The sequence below is a fragment of the Aphelocoma coerulescens genome, chromosome 7 (genome assembly GCF_041296385.1).
Source record: "Aphelocoma coerulescens isolate FSJ_1873_10779 chromosome 7, UR_Acoe_1.0, whole genome shotgun sequence".
NCBI classification, from domain to species: Eukaryota; Metazoa; Chordata; class Aves; order Passeriformes; family Corvidae; genus Aphelocoma; species Aphelocoma coerulescens.
Genome location: NC_091021.1, coordinates 409,230 through 427,755, shown reverse-complemented (window position 1 = coordinate 427,755; position 18,526 = coordinate 409,230). Strand labels below are relative to the sequence as shown.

The following is an 18,526-nucleotide window of genomic DNA, read 5'->3' as shown; positions in this document are numbered from 1 at the left end:
CATCCCAGCCCCCTGCCATGGGCAGGGACACCTTCCACTATCCCAGTGTGCTCAGGTTTCTTCTCTTGTGGCCATCAGAAGACGTGGGATGGGGAAGCGGCGAGCTGGGTGCTTTGGGCTGTGTCCGTGGTTTGCATTGGAGTGTGGAAGGTTTCTCCTTCAATGTGAATTTGTTGGAATTGAGTGACCCCTGGTCTGGCTGGTAGCTGGAGGAGCACGACCCTCTGAGCCGGAGAGGATTTGGGTGAAACCCTGCACTTTTCTACGGTGTTTGGGGCCTTTTATGGCTTTACTTGTGGTTTTGGGAACAGTGTGGTGAGACAGTCCGGCCTTGGGAAGAACCTGGAATTAATTAGGGGCTGTGCTCCTGATGCTTCCAGTCCCTATGCAGAGCTGTGGAGGGGGAACATCCACAGGGAAGAACCAGCAGTTGGGACATGGTGGTGATGCCAGGAAGGGCTGGAGGTGGCCATGGCTGTTTCATCAAGCTCAGCTGGTTCTCCAAGGAGCCTTAGGTGCCACCCCTGGATAAGAAGGGCTCGAGCCCTTGGGCGATGGGGTGGCTGGGGACAGCTGCTCTGCAGAAGTGACATCCAGGGGCAGATGCCTGAGGTAGATTTGGCTGGAGCTTTCAGGTGAACAGGTGTATCCCTGGCATGGAAAGATGGCACAGCCAAGGGTTGGCACAGCCAGGTGGAGACTTGGGTTGCCAGAAAAATGCAGCTTCCGACTGGCACAACCGTTGGGCTTGAGCTTTGATGGACAAAATGTGAGGATGTCTGGGGCTCCAAAAATTCCTTTTCCCTTCCCCAAACTGAATGTCTGGACACCAATGGGCTGGTACCTGCCCTGGCTACTGAGGGAAGGACAGGAGATGCTTGGCCTGTGGACCATGGCCAGCTGGGATGTGGCGGCTCAGAGCTGGGACAAGGGGACACCCCTTGTCAAAATCAGATACTGGGAGCAGTGGCTTGGCTTTCCTTGCTCCACAGGGTCTCGGGGACCGTTTTGGGGTCCCCAGAATTGTGCTGCATTTTGGGCTGGGTGACTGTCTGCAGGGGGAAACACCCTTTGGGCCACACCTGGCATGGCCATGGGCTGGTGGGAGCAGGTGGTGCCCACCAGAGTGTGCCACGCTCCCTGCACTGCCCTTGGTGCAGCTTCCCAGAAAGCTGTTGCAGCATCCTCCAAAGGAGGAGACTCGTCATCTCTTGGAGCAGTTGTTTGGTGTGTCAGCCAGGAGGGCAGCAGAGGATGGAAACAGCTGAGGAGGGGTCAGGAGCAACATGGGGGCACAAGATCATCTGGTTTGGGTGATGGAGCAGTTGTAACACATCCCTTTCCCCCAGGGAGCCAGCTGAGCTCTGGGACGTGCAGGCAGGGCTTCAGCCTTCCCACCGTGTGCTGCCTCTGAGATGGAGGGTTTAGCACAGCCCTCCTGTCCTCCTGGAGGCTCCGGCCCCACACTGGGTGGGCAGGCACCCTATAAAATGGGCCCAAATTTCCCCCTGCACACGGGCTGCGCACCGGAGCTCATCTCGTGCAGAGATCCTTTCTCCTTCATGTTGGAAGCGTTGGCTGGTTCGCCCTCATCGCCTCGAGGCATCCAGATTTGCTCAGTGGCCTTTAAAAAAAATAATAAAAATAAATAAATAAATCAAAGCCCATGAAATGACAAGAACATCAGCAGTGGGTGCATCCCCCTTTCCAGCAAACCCAGGGATTTGGGAGGAAATAGGTCACGTGCCCTTCATCCCGTGCCACGTGGTGGATCTCCCAGGGCCAATGAGGTTGGGAGCCCTTCTGTGCCGAACGGCAGAATAAGGAAAAAAAAAAATCACTGGGATTTTTTTTCCCCTCCTGTAGCATTTTTCATCCTTTCCAAACGTGAAAAGACTGGCCATCTGTCTGGATCCCCCTCCCGCCAAAGCGGCACGAAAGCGGCTCTTTGGGAAAGGTAAGGAGATTTAAAAGATTGTCTTGGTGGAAGACCACCCGCCGCGGGCAACTTTTCCCACCAGTGTAAGTCAGGGAAGAGTCCTGGAATGAGCCGGGTCCTGGGCTCCAGTGTGGGTTGGAGGAGCTTTGAATGTTTAGGAGCAGTTTTAAAAGAATCTCTCGTGGAGGAAATTTAAGTCTGTGGCAGCGTGAGGCGGGATTATGGGAGACATTGGCGCGCGAGCAATGGGATTCCCTTAAGTTAGAGGCTGCTCCCCGAGTACCTGCTGGGAGATATTTCCAAAATATTGTTGGGAAGTTATTTTGCCGAATTTTTGTTTGTTTGTTTTTGCAAAAAAAAAAATTTTTTTTGCGAAATATTTTTTGCAAGTTAAAATTTGACAAATCTTGCTGCAACTTCGTTCTGCAAAATCGGCGTTCTCGAAGTGCGTGCTTTGTTTCAGTTAAATTCCATTTTACCCCTGCCCGCCAGCCAGTGCCAAAGATTCTCTCCCTGGGTAGGGAAGCGTCCAGCTCTTCCTTAACCAGAATATGCAGCTATTCCTAAATTCTGTGATTTACAGCTCAGGCTTTGGACAGTGTCAGCTGTGTGTGCGCTTGGGTGGGAATGGCACACATGGAATTGCCTTCAAGGAACAGATACTAAAATAACAGGGATGTTAGTCATGTCTTAGTGTGGCAGCATAATAAAGCCCCCAGCCCTGATTCATCTGATTTTTACCTTCCGTTATTTTGTTTTGTTTGTTTTTAAGTATTTTTATTTTTTAGTTCCACTGTATTTCCAGGTTTTTAATATTTTTATTTCAAATTCCATTCTATTTCCGGTAGCTTAAAAAAAAATTTCTAATTCCATTCCACGTCCATTAATTTTTAATGTTGTAAATATTTTTATTATTTAATTCCATCCTATTTGCCTTCATTTTTTTTCCTTTTGCTGGGGAAATTTGATTTGGAGAGAGGAATCCCTTTTATTATGATGCTCGCTTTGTTTTCTGCTTGCCCTCAGATACCCATTTTCCTCAGGGTGTCGAAATTCTTCCTGATGCCATCATGTTTCTGTTGCATTTTTCCTTGGTTTCATCATCACTTTATAAGTAAAAAAGCGAAATATAAGTGGCCAAGGTTGTAGAGGACTTAAAAGCTGTTGAAACGAATCCCAAAATATCATCTCCGTCCTATAAAGGGAAAATGTTCTTGGATATGTTTTTCTTGAAATCTGAGTTTTCTGGGATAATGTAATTTGAATGTGAACCATCTTAGACAATCTGATTTTATTAATTGGAAGTCACGTCCGGTTTAAAAATAAACCAGAAACAGTGGCTCAAGGACGTTGTGTTTAAGGTTCTGTAAAATGATTGACCTTTGTTTTGACAGATGCAAGGACAGATGCTGGGCTGCATTTTGATACAGAAACCCAACCCTGAATTTAAAAAAAAACCCCGGCATTCTTTCCTAATAGCTGGGGTTTTGCTCTTAATACAGAATTCCAGGATAACTCAGTAATATTTGCGAAGCTCTTAATCTCAGACTTCCCCCTTTCTTTTAGGGATTCATTTATATATAAATATTTTCAGCGTTCTCAGACACAAAAGCAAATTTTTCTTCTTGGGAAATAACTGTAGGAAATGTTCTTTTAATCTTGCTGAATTAAGGGGACATTTATTCCTCCAAAGAAAAATGGTCATTTTGAGGTGGGGACAAAAGGCTGCTGCTCAAGGTGGAGGGAAAAATCTCTATAAGTGCTTCCAACATTATTTTAATGCCTTCAAAATGGCAGTAGAGAAGAGGAATGCTGTCAGGATCGGTGTGGATGGACCAAACCCCCTTGGTGGTGGCCAGCTCCCTTTTGGGGTGGGCCAGGGGGCACAGGGAGCTGCTCACCCCCCACTTCGAGGGATGCTCCCCTGGGTACCAGCCAGCGATGCTGCTTTGGTGGTCCCAGGATTGCTTTTCTCAGGGGATCAATTGTTTTTTCCAGGCATCCTCTTGGAAAATGGGTGTTTGCTGTGGAGCAGGCAGAGAGGGCACCTTGCCGGCGGCGTGGCTGCCTGTGCTGGGGGGGCACACGCCTGGCACACTGGGATAAGCTTGATCCCAGTGGTGGCGGAGCACTGGGAGCCCCGGCTCCAGCCTGTGTGTGCCTTTGGAGAGCAGGGGATGGTCCCCAAACCCGCAGGGTGACACCTCTGCCCTCCAGCCCTGCAGTGTGAGGGTGGGTGACAGCCCCCGTGGCGGGAGTCTGCCGGTTCTCTGCAGCTGCTTTTTGGCCAGCTGAGTTGGGAAGGGAATTTGAAGGCTTCCCCAGTCGGTGAGGGCTGGCTCCATCCACTGAGCTTTTTCCCAGCTTCCCGCTGAGCACATCCATCCCAGTGCTGTGATCGTACACACACACCCCCACGGATCTGGTTTAATTTATATATTTGATTTGGGGTTTGCTAAGTGAGCTGGCAGCGGGCAGTGGGTGCCACCAAACCCCCTGCACTCCGTGGATGCAGCTTTGGAGCTGGATACCACCCATGGCAGAGGCAGGTTGTGATATCGGTGGCGCATCCCCCACGGATTTTGACAGAGACCCACAGCCCTGCAGGGATGCAACCACTGGGGTGGCTGTGCCCTCGCTGCCAGGGCCAGGTTTGGGGACAGGGGCAGCTGTGACCCCGTCTCCGGCAGCCCCAGTTCCCAGGGGAGCCAGTTCACCCATTCCCGGGCTGGGCTTTGGCGCAGCGTTGAGACCCGAGGTTACAGAGGACCTACCACGGGGAGAGGAGAGGCGGCTCTCCTTGATTCTAATCGGGGCTGAGGTTTAGCTGAAGTGAAAACAGATCGGGAGTGACAGTTTTGGAGCCTGCTGTCAGGGTCTGAGCGCAGCGCGCCGGCGATCCACCCCCGGCTGCCGAGGGCCCCCGTCCTGCTCCTCGCCACCGGAGCGCCAGCACCGCGCGGGATGGGGACAGTGCCGCCCGGCACGGCCACCACACAGCCCTGCCACACACCGCCCGGCGTCCTCCTGGGCTGGGGACGGTGCCAGGCGGGACACGGCCCCGTGGTGGCTATCGGCAGGGGATCCCCCCGCCTCCTCCGGCCCCGCACCAGTGGGTGCTTGGCAAGGGAGGGATGGGTCAGTCTGCATCCCCACGGATCCCCTTGGGGTGCCGGGATGCTTCTCCAGGGCAGGCAGAGACTAGAGTCTCCCTTCCCATGCCTCTGATCATCAAAGAGCATCTATGGCCAGGGTGAAAGCCATGGGTTTGGGCTTGTGGACAAAGAGCGCTGGATCCAACTGGGATTGATGGGACCAGGGTTGTTGTGACTCCCCCAGTCACCCTTGCTTGGTCCCCACGCGTTTTCTGTGCTGTACCTAATCTGTCCCTTCCGTCCCCAGCATGGCAGCTGTGGGGGAGTGGGAAGACCTGTTCCTCCATCCCTGGATCAGGAGGGGCTAGGACCTGCCCCAGGTGCTTTGAGAAGTTGGGTGGCATTCATGAGAGCAGCCCCAGCCCCCCATCCTTCTGTCCAGCAGCACCTGGACAGACCCCTCCAGGGCAGCCCATGTGCTCCAAACCTCATCCCTGTTTCCAGGGATTAGAGAAATGGAGATGGGGATGAGATGAAGCAGTAGATTGCTTCGCTCTCAGGATGAAGGGATTTGTGGACTGCCCCCAGATCAGTGGATTGAAAATGGAGGGAAGTAGATTGAAAATGGAGGGAAATTATTGGGATGATGCTGCTTGTGGGATTAAAGCCAGGGCAGCCAGCAGGCTCTGGAGGAGGAGGGGGATGAGGAGGGGCATGGGATGACTGCTGCTGGGCACTGTGGAGAGATGCTCCTCTGTTTCAGAGGGTGCACTGGAAGGTGAGCGCTTTCTGCTTTCTCAGGTCCCTGGAGGGGTTCTCCTCTCAGCTGTCCCCCCAGCTGCCAAGGATGTTGGGAATGTGCCTGGAGCTCTTTTCAGTGCTGTGCCTCTCATTTCCAGAATGCTGGAGGACAGGCTGCTTGTCCCTGGAGGCCCACACACCTCCCTGTGGTCTCTCCTTCTCTGTGAGCATCCAGCATGGGTCTGTGGCCATGAGCATCTTTTTGGGGACCCCTTTGGCTTCCCCTGAGAAATGGAATCTAAAATCTGGCAATTAGGGGGTTGATGTTTGACTGTCTCATGCCTTGGGTTGTGTTTCCAACTGTGCTGGCTCCTTTGGGGCAGGATATGGGTCCTTTGGGGCTAATGCAGGACCCGGGCAAAGCATCCCTGTGGCATCTGTGGAGGCATCTCCTGCTGTGAGGTGGCCCCTCCTGGCTTCCATTCGTTGGCCTTTGGCTGGGGGGAAAATGCCTGAACTGGGGGCATTGGGCTCAGTGTCAAGGCTGTAAGTGTGGTTGTTGAACAGAGATGAGCTTTATTTGCCAGTACATGAATGTTTGGAAGATTCAAACAAGGATAACTGGCAGCCTGGCATGGCTGTGGAGAAGCTCTTTTCCTGGATCTTCCTCAGTGCAGCTTAAGCCCCTCACTCGAGAGCCTTTGTCCCTCTGGCCCCTGTGCTGCAGAGCCCTGGTTCCTCCAGCCCTTCCCCATGGGGCCGTGTTTGCTGGCCCCGGGGGTCTGGGGTTGCTCTCTGCTGGCTGGATCTCCTGTGAAGAGCCACTTCACCATTCCTGGTTTCCTTCTGCTGATCCTGCAGCTCAGCTTGTGTCCCAAGCCACTTTGAGGTGGATGGGGAGCATTTCCTCTGTTCCTGTGCACTTAATTGCACACAGTTAAGTTCAGTACTTTGCCTTGCAGAATTCCATCTTATTTTCGTCACATTGCCAAGCTCATTTTGGCTTCTTGCTCTGCTCTCCAAGAGGTTCTCCCACGTGGGTCGTCACCTGGCATCTTAACAGGAATGTCCCTGATCAATGTTTTGGGGGGTTTTAGAGCATTTCCCAGCCATTTTCCCGTGGTTTCACCCACCCCAGCTCCCTTCACACCCCACAGTGACTCCCCTCTCTGGCGGGCTCGGTCCGGCCGCCCTCTGCAGCACTGCTTGTGGTGCTTCCCGAGTCCCAGCGGCGCGTTCAGGGATGTGGACACAGAGTGTGGCACTGAAGCACTCGCTCTCCTGCTCTCTGCAGTGCCAGGCGATGACGTTTGAGGTCTGGGATTCTTTCCCCTGGCTCAGCTGCTGCAGCAGAACCCGCCCCGCTCTGCAGTGCCGAGCCCCGCGGCGGGTCCGGGCTGGGGGGGCGATGCGGTGCTGCTGGCTCTGCCTCCCTCAGCCCGCTGGGGCACCCGGTGCCAGCCAAGACCCAGCCAGTGCTTGGTCCTCGCTGAACCATCAGCAGCTCCCATGGGTGCTCCCAACCTCTCCAAAATAATGGCTTGGGCGTGGAGGGACAGCCAGTATTTCAGGAAAATCTGTAATGGATTGTTTTTACCTATCCTTTAATCTGCTGGCAGACCAAAGGAGAAAGAGTGATGTTCCTTGTCCCAGGAAATGTTGTTTCCTTAGCACTCGGGGTCTTGCTAAAGGCTCACGGACATCTGAGGGTGCTCTTGGTCACTGAGTTGTGGTGGACCCAGCTGCAAAGAGCTTTGGCTTTTGTCACCTCATAGGGGGAAATTTCTGATGCACTTACGTGGTGTGACATTCACTGAAAAGACTGTTCTCACTGGCAAGTTGTTCCAAAAGGAACTAACAGGGTGATTTGGAAGTGGCTGAATTAAAGCACGATGTTCCCATCCCCTCCCTGTTCACCCCAACCTTCCAAAATCAGCTTTAATTAAATTAAATGAGGACCCATTATTCTTCTAACTACTCTTAATAATTCTGATAACCTTGTTGAGGTGGTGGTTAAACAGGTTCAAGCCACTGCTTTTGCTCAGGGTCTCACAATCAAAAGAGCCCTGAAACCAGCCCAAACAAGGTTTCCTGGCTTTCCTAAGGACATCTGTATCCTGCTGCTAGCACGTTGCATTTCCCTCACTGGTCTGTGTCTGACCTCTGCTTGCAGCACTGCAGCAGCTCGTGTGAGTGAATGGGAATTCTTCATCCTGTAGATCTCTGCAGATACATCTCTCAGGTACCTGAATTTCCTCTAAACCTGGAAATTAACACAAACCTCAAGGCTGTGTCTCCCACAAATGTATCAGGACACAGAGATAGGTTCTGTCATCCTGCTGTCCTGTTGCAGGGGGGAAAATGATGTTCCAGATCATCACCCTGGGGAGGCTGGCAGGGAAAAGCTGCAGTTTCATCCACCGATCTTCACACAAAAGATTGCGATAATGGCACTGCCATCGTGACAGAACGAGTCACTTTCCCCACGCTGGCCTTGCCTTGGTGGAGAATAATGCCTGATCCCATCAGTGGGGTGCACCAGATCAAGGAGAAAACCAGGAAATCAGCTGGGAATTTCCTGGAGGGGAGGGCAGGTGTTTGGCTGGGATGTAGCTGAGCTCACTGCAGTGTGACAGTGCTGGAGCTCTGCGTCATCGTGTCAGCGCAGACGTTCAGAACAAGAGGAAATGGCCTCAGGTTGTGCCGGGGAGGCTCAGATTGGATATTAGGAAAAATTTCTTAATGGAAAGGGTGGTCAGGCACTGGCACAGGCTGCCCAGGGCAGTGGTGGAGTCACCATCCCTGGAAGTGCTCAAAAGGCATGTGGATGTGGCACTTAGGGACAGGGTTTAGTGGTGGACTTGACAGTGCTGGGGAAACAGTTGGACTCGATCATATCAGAGGTCTTTTCCAACCTAAGTGATTCTGTGAGGCTGTGATCTCAGCCGGAGGGGAGCAGGGAAATGGGAGCAGGTGACTGAGAAAGAAGCCTCCAGAGATGCCTGCTGTGAGGGCCAGAGCAGGACATTTGTGTCCTGTGATGCTTGGAAAGATCACAGGCAGGGGAGAGGCAGGAATATCCTGCTGCCTGACGTACCAGGAGGGCACGGGGTGTCTTTTTTGGTTAGAGAGATCTAAAATATTCCCACTGAAGCTGGAGAGTAGAGAGGAGGAAAGGTCAACCAAAATGACTACAGCTGTGGAAAATGGCAGCAGCTGGAATTGCAGCTTTGTTCCCAAATGGCATTTGGTGTCACTCGTGTGGATGCTGCTTCTGCCCTCCCACAGCTTCATCTCCCAACAGCCGAAGACACCCACTTCCATGTTGTTTAAGGGAATTCTTGGCTCTGGGGTTCTGCCTGTTTTTTCCTCCTTCCACCCCCGTCCTGACCTGGCCAGACTGTGCCGTTGTCCTAATCCCGAGCTGGCTGCATTGCCGAGCTTCCCAGCCGCTAAAACACCACGCTGGAAATCGCCGGATTAGGTCTTAATGGCAGGATCAAGGCAGCAGGAGATGAGTGGGGAGAAAGCTCCTGCTTACGCAGGAGGACGGGCAGCCCTCCTTGAGAAAACGGGCTAGAAAGCCTAAAATGTCAGAAAAACATCCTCTTTCCTGGCCTCTCTGGCTTTTCTTTTAACACATCCATCATTTTCCAAGGGTCGGAAATCCGTGGTCTGAGAGGTCAGAGGTGTTTAAACATTTCCTCCCTCTCAGGGGAAAAGGCTGTCTTGGGTGGTGGACGTTCTGTCCCAGATGTTAATTCCCAGCACTGAATTCTGCCACCCCCACTGGACATCCTGGCTGTGGGGTGTGGCAGTGTGCTGGAGGATGCTGAGGGTTCGTGGCTGTCTTTAACACCTGTGCTGGTGGGGCTCCTGGAACACCAGGGAGCCTGGGAAGTGTGGTGGGTGTTTTCCAGGGTGGCATTACCACTGAGCAACAGAGATGCTCCAGGGTGGGGTCTTGGGGGTGGTCCTTGGGGAAGGTGGCACAGCAGGGACTGCACAGACCAGGGCCCTGCCCACCCTGCTCTTTACCTGCACAGGTCATCAAGGGCTCTTGGCCAGCAGGGCTCTCAGGTGTTGGATTTTATCAGCCTGCACTGACCAGGAGAAGCTGTGGCTGCTCCTGGATCCCTGGCAGTGTCCCAGGCCAGGTTGGACATTGGGGCTTGGAGCAGCCTGAGATAGTGGAAGGTGTCTCTGCCCTTGGCAGGGGTGGCACTAGATGGGCTTTAAGGTCCCTTCCCACCCAAATAATTTTGTGATTCTGTGATACACCTGCAAGAAAGTGGGGTTTTCTGGAGGCCCTGTGATGGGTGAGGCGGGAGATGGAGACTTTCTCCTTTGAGTTTGCTTGGTGGTGCCTGTGAACTTCCCACCCAAACCTTTCAGGGAGGGGGTGAGTTGTGCTGCTGGGGCATCTTTTTTGCACAGAGTTGTCCTCTCTGCTTGTTTTTGGACAGCTTGAACAAAACATTGCAACACCCCCCAAAAAATAACTCTAGGAAGCAAAGGCTTTGCTCACATGGAGCTCATGCACCCAGCGAGCCCCAGGAGTGCACGGCAGGAGGAAGAGGAGGAGGACAAGGGCTGGCTTCACCAAGCACAGAGCCAGCGATGTCCCCCAGCCCCTGCAGGGATTTGGGCTCTGCTCAAGCTCAGCTGAGCCCCCTGCCATCAGGGATAGCATCCCTGATAGGGTATCAGAGGCATGATTCTGTGGATCCCAGCATCCGCTTTTCCAGCTCCTGCACGGAAGCTAGGCTGGAGACCAACATCCAGCCCAGAGCTCCATTTCCCTCCTCCTGTTCTGCTTCATGTGCCATCTCCTGTGTGGGAGACAGTCGTGTTATTAAATTAATTTAATACACAGTGTTCAGGTTTCCCTTAATTGGAAGGGAATGGCTCGAATTTTAGGGATGTGTCAGTATTTGTGAGGTATCAGCAAGCATAAACACAAGAGCGCCAGCTGAGGCAGTTGCTCCAACCTCTAAAAAATGGGAAAGGAGAAAAATTGGAGTGTGTACATTTGTCTTCCTCCAGTTCTGGGTTTTCATTTGCCTTCCTATTCCTTGGTCACTGGTGCCTGAGCTGCTTTTTCAGACACGGGGATTCCTGATAGATCAAGGAAATTTCCCAGATTGCTCTGAGAACTGGTGATGTCTCCCCCAGGCACTCTTGCAATTATAAGGCCTAATTATCATGGAAGTGTTGTCCAGTTTTGAGGCAGATCTCCCCTCGCTGTGGTGCAAAAACTTTTGGCTGCTCCCCATGTGTGAAAGGAGGGTGCTCCAGTCCTCCACCTGTGGTTGCCCAGGTGTGATGCTTGGCAGAGCCTGGCTTGGCTCGCTGTGCAGCTTCCCTTTTGGGGCCAAGCCTGACACTTCTGTCTCCTAATTCCGTGTCTTCGACCTCTCCAGGGCTGCACCTGCTTCGCACTGGGCTGGAGCTGGGCTCTGGATCTCCTCTGTCCGTTGGGCTGGATGTAATGGTGTCCTCAGGGCTTTCGAGTGGGTGGACAAAGGGGCCATTTCAAAGCTGCGGTGAACAAGGCAGAACACAATGGTGGAGAGGAAGGGTCCGAGATGGGTCCTTCTCTCCAGGCAGGGAATGCTCTGAAATGCTCAACATGGCGTTTTGGGGGATAATTTTTCCAGCCCTTTGTCCATGAAGAATGAGGGCTGTGGGGGGAGGCCTGTGCCCAGAGTAAATGCTTCGGCTCTATTGTTGCCATCCCTTCCACTGAGCTCTTGAGCCCCCTATAAAACACTTACCTTTCACTAGTATGATTAAGAAAAGGCCAATGTAGCTTTCCTGCTCACTGGAGCATGAAGCGTGTTTAATTTAATAATGCTGATAAATCTTAAAGCCAGGAGCATTTGGCTAACACATGACCCACTTTTTCAATCAATTGGAAGCATTTACATAACGGCCTGATGCAGGGTTCCTCCTGCGAGGGATGTGGAGCTGGGGATGGCTCCTGCCACAGGACATGGGGGAATGGCTTTAGACTGAAAGAGAGGAGGATTAGGTGAGATTTTAGGAAGGAATTCTCCCCTGTGAGGGTGGGGAGGCCCTGGCACAGGGTGCCCAGAGCAGCTGTGGCTGCACCTGGATCCCTGGAAGTGTCCCAGGCCAGGATGGACATTGGGGCTTTGAGCAGCCTGGAACAGTGGGAGGTGTCCCTGCCCATGGCAGGGGTGGGAATGAGATCTTAGGTTCCCTTCCCACCCAAACCGTTCCATGATCCTGTAATGTCTCCGGTGCAGCAGTTTGTCTCCTGGCATATCGTGAGCACTGGAAATGCTGACCTCCACCCATCAGCTTGTTGAACCTTTTTGGCATTGCCTTCCATGCACAGGAGTCAGCCTGGGCTTAACCAGCACAGCCAGTTACTCTTTTCCTTCACTGTTCACCTTCACAGTGGGCTCAGTCTTGAAAATTCCTGATCTTGCCTGTTCTGTTACAGTATCTCAGGTCATTCCCATTACTTTGGTCTCCGATGCCATCGCCTTCTTCCTCGGAAATATTCCCCTCCTCCCCACCCTTAAAAGCACCTTTTGGCTTGACATAGAACCAGAGACTAACAGCATGGTTTGGGCTGGAAGGGACCACAAAGCCCATCCCATTCCACCCCCTGCCCTGGGCAGGGACACCACCCACTGTCCCAGATTGTTCCAAGCCCCGTCCAACCTGGCCTCGGACACAGCCAGGGATGGGGAGTCCCCAGCCTCTCTGGACAGCCTGTGCCAGTGAACCTGTTCTGGCGTTCAACACATTCCATTTCTTATCCTTCTTGTGAGGACTCCATCCTTTTTTCCCATGCGTGACATCCAGCAGCCTCAAGCCCCGCGTTTGCACGTAGGTCATAAGCAACCTCATTCCCAGTGAGCCTGTGTCCTTTAGCTTCAGGGAATTCTATCTCCCTGCAAACCACGTGGGTTTATCCATTTTGGGTTTCATAATAACCTCTGGGAAGAGGTTTTGCATCAAGCCCATCTCCCAGCCACGGGCTGTGCGTTGCTGCTGTTTATTTATCCCGACTTGCATTAAAGCAGCACTTGAGAACTTGTTTATCTCCCGCTTTTTCTGCTCACGTAAGTCCCTGTCCGAGCAGAGGGAAGTGCCAGATGCTTGTGAGCAGGATGAAAAATCTCCTGTCTGATACAGGCTGAGGGATTAAATAACGTGTGGGAGAATCGCCGCGTGTCCCTCAGCGCTGCACATAGAGGGATGCTGGCACCTCCCTCTGGGACGGGGCTGCTCTCCCCAAGCACTGGGCTGCAGGGACATTTCATATGCCACGTCCTCGTGCAGAGATGTTCCTAAGGAGGCATCAGGAATGAAAAATGAAGGATTTGTTGCCATTCTGTGGTTTTTATTTCTGTCCCCCCTCTTGCCTTCAAAACATCGGTGGCCCCTCTAGAGGGCAGAGGAGGAAAGAGAGAGAATGGGAAGAGAAAACAACATGGTTTTGTTAGATATATGTGATATGAATGGCTGGAAGTGGCATGGTCCTCACTCTGCCCAGCTGGGAGCTCTCAGGTCAGGATGTGTGGCAACCAGGATGCCAGTTCTTCCCATTCAGTGCTCCTGGGGTCAGACAGATAATTCCTGGTCACTGAAAAAGTGCCTTGTGGTTTTCTGTGTGCCCATTTATGCTGGAAATGGTGAACTTTGGTTTGCTAGATAGATGCTGTGGGTCTTTTAAAGCCCCACTGCAGCTGCTGGCCCTTGGCCCGGCTGCTCATGCGATGCCCTGCTCCAGAGCTGCTTTTTGGCCGTGCCCTGCTGCTCTGTAGGGTCTGTCCCACCACGAGGAACCTGTTCTGAGAGCCAGCGTTCCCCACTGTGTCCCCAGGTGATCCGGCCGTGGTGCTGCCTGTGCCGGGGCTGCTCTCCCAGCTAACGCACGTCTCCCGTGCCCCGGTAGGAAATGGAGTCCAAGGTCTCCGAAGGCGGCCTGAACGTCACCCTCACCATCCGGCTGCTGATGCACGGCAAGGTAAGGGGCTCCCGCCGAGGGGCTGGCCTCACAGACCCCTCTCCGACCTGCCCAGCCCCACACACAGCATCCCAGCCCCAGGAATAGCCCGTGGGAAGGGTGGCACGGTGCTCCTGCTCCCTCTTGTTCCTGCCCCTCAGCCCTGTCCTTCTGCAGGGGACTGTGTCCACCAGGTGTATACTTCATTATGGGGTTGGGCTGGATTCTCATCACGTTTTCTAATGTCAGCTTCTCTGTTTCTGGCTTTTTCTCTGTGTAGGAAGTTGGAAGCATCATTGGGAAGGTAAGGATGCCTTTTAATGTACCTTCGATGCTGTTGCCTGCACCTGTGGTGTGGTAGATGCCTTAGTCACCTCTTCCCTGTGATGTCCTGAAAAGTTTGGGGTGCCTGAGTGTTGACACTGAGCTAGTTGCTGCATTTGTGAGCCAGAAATTAGGAGAGAGCCACAGAGGGGTCAAAGACCATTCCCCTAAAAACCCCACCGAGCACCAAACTGTTCCCAGCTGCTTCGCTGGGTGATGGCTGGGAGTGTACAGTCATGTTGCTCTGGTGTTTTAATCAAACAGCTTCATTGAAAGATAGTAAAAATGTCACACAGATCCATTTAAATGATGTTTTAAGTAATTCTGTAGCCCCCGTCTCTGAGGCCAGAGGGCTCCATTTATTTGCCTTGTACAGATAAACTTCCTGAGGGGCTCTGGTGTTTCCACAGTGGTTTGGAAAGTCCTGGCTATACAGGATTAGGGGTTTTGTGGGTGATTTTGAAAGAAAAGTTTATGGTGGAAAAGATTTGCAGCATGAACACATTTTCCCTGTAGGCTTGTGCCTTATTTTTCCATCAGCCTGTCCAGCTCTGGGAAGATTCACAGTTGTGAATTCGTATGTAAATATTTGATGATTTACATGCTCAGCTCTTCAACTGGGATACAGGGCCAGGCACCACAGCTCCCATGTTTTTGGCTACATGTTGCCATGTATTAGGGAGATATATGTTTGGTAGGGTTGTTTTAAAGGTGGAAGTCTTGAATTTTCAGTAATGGCTTGGTTTTCCCTCTTGTTTCAGAAAGGAGAGACGGTGAAGAAGATGCGTGAGGAGGTGAGCAGCCTGCTCTGTGGGTGATTTGCAGGAGGGAGGGAGTGCAGAGTGGCCAGAGCTGCACATTGCCCTGTGTGATATGTGCAGTAATTCCCAGGGTCAGGAGAAGCAAGCCAGCTGTCCCCAGAGCTCCACAGACTAGTTTTCTCCCTTCACACTCAAACTCCTGTCACGTTTTCCAGAGTCAAGTATTTGCTCTTAATGAAACATTGAAATTAAGTCACCTGTAAGATGCTTTGAGTTTGTCCAGGGTCTTTGTGCCTGCAGCTCCCAGAGAAATTGTCAGGGCAGTCAGAGGAAAACTCTTCTTTTCACATGCAATGACCCCATGAGCTGGTCTTGCCACAATCCCATGGGTTTCCTTTGAAGTACAACATTGGAAACCCTTTCTGAGGGTTGGGATAAGGCAGGGCTGGAGTCACTCCAGAGGAGGCGTGGGAGTTTGGAAGGTTAGATGGAATGCTGTGAGGCTGGCACAGGTATCAGGCTGAGAGAGGACCAGACCTGGTTGCTTGGCTGTGGCTATTCCAGGACTCCTCTTCTCTTTCCAGAGTGGGGCAAGGATCAACATCTCAGAGGGGAACTGCCCTGAGCGGATTGTGACCATCACTGGCCCCACCGATGCCATCTTCAAGGCTTTTGCCATGATCGCCTACAAATTTGAGGAGGTGAGAAATGGGAGCCAGCCCACGGCTGGGGCCAGCAGTGCCTGGTTGGATTTCCTTAACTGGGACATGGCCTCAGCACAGAACCTTCCAGACATCTCTAACTAGGGCAGGTCTGGAGCACAAGTCTGATGGGGAGTGGCTGAGAGAGCTGGGGGGGCTCAGCCTGGAGAAAAGGAGCCTTGGGGGGCACCTTCTCACTCCCTGCAACTACTTGGAAGGAGGGTGTAGCCAGTTAGGGGTCAGTCTCTTCTCCCAGGTAACAAGTGACAGGACCAGAGGAAATGACCTCAGGTTTAGGTTGGATATTAGGGAAAATTTCTTCACTGAAAGCTTGGTCAGGCCTTGGAACAGGCTGCCCAGGGCAGTGGTGGTCAGCATGCCTGCAAGTGTTCAAAAGGGAACACTTCAGTCACCTGACCACAGCATGTGTGGGTGTGGCACCTGGGGACTGGGGGTGGCTCTGGGTGGGCACCCAGGGCTGATGTGCTGCCCTTTCCCTTCCCAAGGACATAACCAACTCCATGAGCAACAGCACCGCCACGAGCAAACCTCCGGTGACACTGCGGCTGGTGGTGCCTGCCAGTCAGTGCGGCTCCCTGATCGGCAAGGGGGGCTCCAAGATCAAGGAGATCCGAGAGGTAAGGCAGCTTTCATTTCAGCACCGCGCTTCAGCGCAGCTCCTCGGAGCTGATCCGCGCCCAACGGGGAGCTGCCGTGGAGAAGGGGACCCGTGCTGCACCGTGCACCACTTTGCTTCCCGGGATGGTGTGGCTGATGCGAGAGCAGCATCCCTTGGAATGCCACGTGCCGGGCTCCGGGTGAAGGCGTTCAGCTGTGGGATTTCTCCTTCCTCTCTCTTTCTGTCTCCAGTCCACAGGTGCTCAGGTCCAAGTGGCGGGGGACATGCTGCCCAACTCCACGGAGCGGGCGGTGACAATCTCGGGGACACCCGACGCAATTATCCAGTGTGTCAAACAGATCTGTGTGGTGATGCTGGAGGTACAGTCTGTAACAAAGGGGGTAAAGTACATATGGAAAAAAATCCCAGCTGGCCCCACGAGAGCGCTGGGAGCTGTGGAGCGTGTCTCTCTCGTCCCCTTCACCACGCGTTGTCGGACCACTCTCATTTCCTGGTACCTCCGTTGGAAACGCACCCCGTGTCTTTTCCCCGCCATTGTCCGTTGTTCCTAGAGTCCCACACTGGAAGCCTGTCTGGTCGGGTGCCCCAAAGGAGGTGGTTTGTGTCAGAGCAGGGGGTGGCTTCAGGACAGAGGGGTGCCAGCAGGCTGGGACAGCCTGGCCTGGTGTCCCAGCAGCACCCAGGGTGCCGTGGGAAGGAGATGGGGACTGCAGCCGCTGCTCCAAGCACCTGGTCTCCTCTGCAGAGGGGTCACAGTGCCCCATGAGGACCACCAGCCAGGAGGAGGAGGAGGCCAGAGCATCCCCTGCACTGGGGGAGCTGGAACTGGGAGCACAGAGCTGTGTTCCAGTGAGGCACAGTGGGAGTGGTAGTGAGGAAGGCTGGTGGAGGGCAGGGACTGTAGGGCATATGGATACGTGTCCAAGGTGCCATTTTCTGGGACAAATGCTGACAAGCAGAGCTTGAAGATCTCTACCATGGAGAGATGCTGCTGTACCAATGGCTGGAGATGACCTCAGCCACATGCCTCACATCCACACCTGCCACCTCAGATGGGAGAAGCTTCAGGAGGAAAGCCCCTGGGACACAGGATGGTGACATGTTCCACTGCTGGTGCATCCCAGAGACAGACAAAGCAGGGACCGATGTCAGGCTCCTCTTCCTGGCTGCACGGCCCTTTCACGGCAGGGAGGAGCACGTTTCCCACTGGAAAGGCTTCGGATGGGTATGGCAAGGCTTGGTGAAGGTGAAGCAAAGCCAAATTGAAATCGTGTTCAGCTTGGCAGCAGCACATCTCAGGAGGGATAGCCGGGAGCCGCATTAGCCATCCCTGCTGGCTGTGATGCTCAGGCAGCTGCACTGCTGCCAGAGGAATTTTAGGCACCCGATGACCCCAGGTCATGGACTGCAGCAGAGAGGAGCCTGAGGGGATGCTTGACAGGTGTGTTAAGAAGTCTTTCTCAGAAAGCAAGATGTGCTGCTCCTGTACACAGCTCAGCAGTGGGAAAGAGACCAACCCACGAGTCATCTTGCAGTCTGAAATCTGGACTGTTCCCCGACTTTAACGGCTCACAGAGATGTTCCATATCACCTTTCAGTCTTAAACAGATAATCCTGGCTCGTCCCCTCCAAGATTTGTAATGCAATAAAAAGAACAAGTGCATTTGGGATGTTGGAGATGTGCTTTGATCAGCTTTCCCACAGACAGGTGCTTAGCAGGAGGATTTAGATAATGTTGCTGGCCTACAAGTAGACATCTAAAGAACATACAGGAAAGACAAGAAGAATTTTCCATGAGATAGTGTCATTTCTGTTGCCTGTCCTTATATAGCCATCACTGAGTTGTTTAATTTTGGGTAGAAGCAGGAGGAGAGCTGAAATCTCTCATGATCCCTAAAAACCTCCATGTGGTTTCCTGTGGGCTGCAAGTTGTGTTCAGGAGAAAACCAGGAGGGAGAACCTGGGTGAGCAGCTCCCGTGCATCACACCAGCAGCTGACTCACTGCAGCTCTGCTCAGACCTTCCCAGGGACCCGACAGAGAGGAGTGAGGCCACAGAACCACGGAATGGTGTGGGTTAGAAGGGACCTTAAAGGCCATCCAGTTCCAACACCCTGCCATGTGCAGGGACACCTCTCACCTGACCACAGGTGCCTCGCAGCACCCACATCCCAGCTCGGATGGCAATGGACCGCACCAAGGCCTGAAGGTGGCCCTGTTCCAGCAGTGAGGAAGAGGAGGGCAGCCAAAGAGCTTGAGCACGGTGCCAGGTCGCTCAGATGGGCTGTACCCCCCATCTTGCTGCTCAAGGCTCTCCTCGGGGCACTCTGAGGAGGGTT

General features: G+C 53.2%; 1 protein-coding gene across 13 annotated transcripts in view; it reads left to right on the top strand.

The window, feature by feature from the left end:
• The window catches only part of PCBP3 (poly(rC) binding protein 3), a 54,777-nt gene that overhangs the window by 13,542 nt on the left and 22,709 nt on the right, over window positions 1-18,526 (top strand). For all 13 annotated transcript variants that reach the window (XM_069021621.1, XM_069021620.1, XM_069021617.1 and 10 more), the window contains 6 exons: window positions 13,712-13,783; window positions 14,043-14,066; window positions 14,848-14,880; window positions 15,432-15,548; window positions 16,055-16,186; window positions 16,419-16,547. In XM_069021621.1, the coding sequence (XP_068877722.1) occupies window positions 13,712-13,783; window positions 14,043-14,066; window positions 14,848-14,880; window positions 15,432-15,548; window positions 16,055-16,186; window positions 16,419-16,547 (507 nt within the window). The remainder of the gene's footprint in view (window positions 1-13,711; window positions 13,784-14,042; window positions 14,067-14,847; window positions 14,881-15,431; window positions 15,549-16,054; window positions 16,187-16,418; window positions 16,548-18,526) is intronic.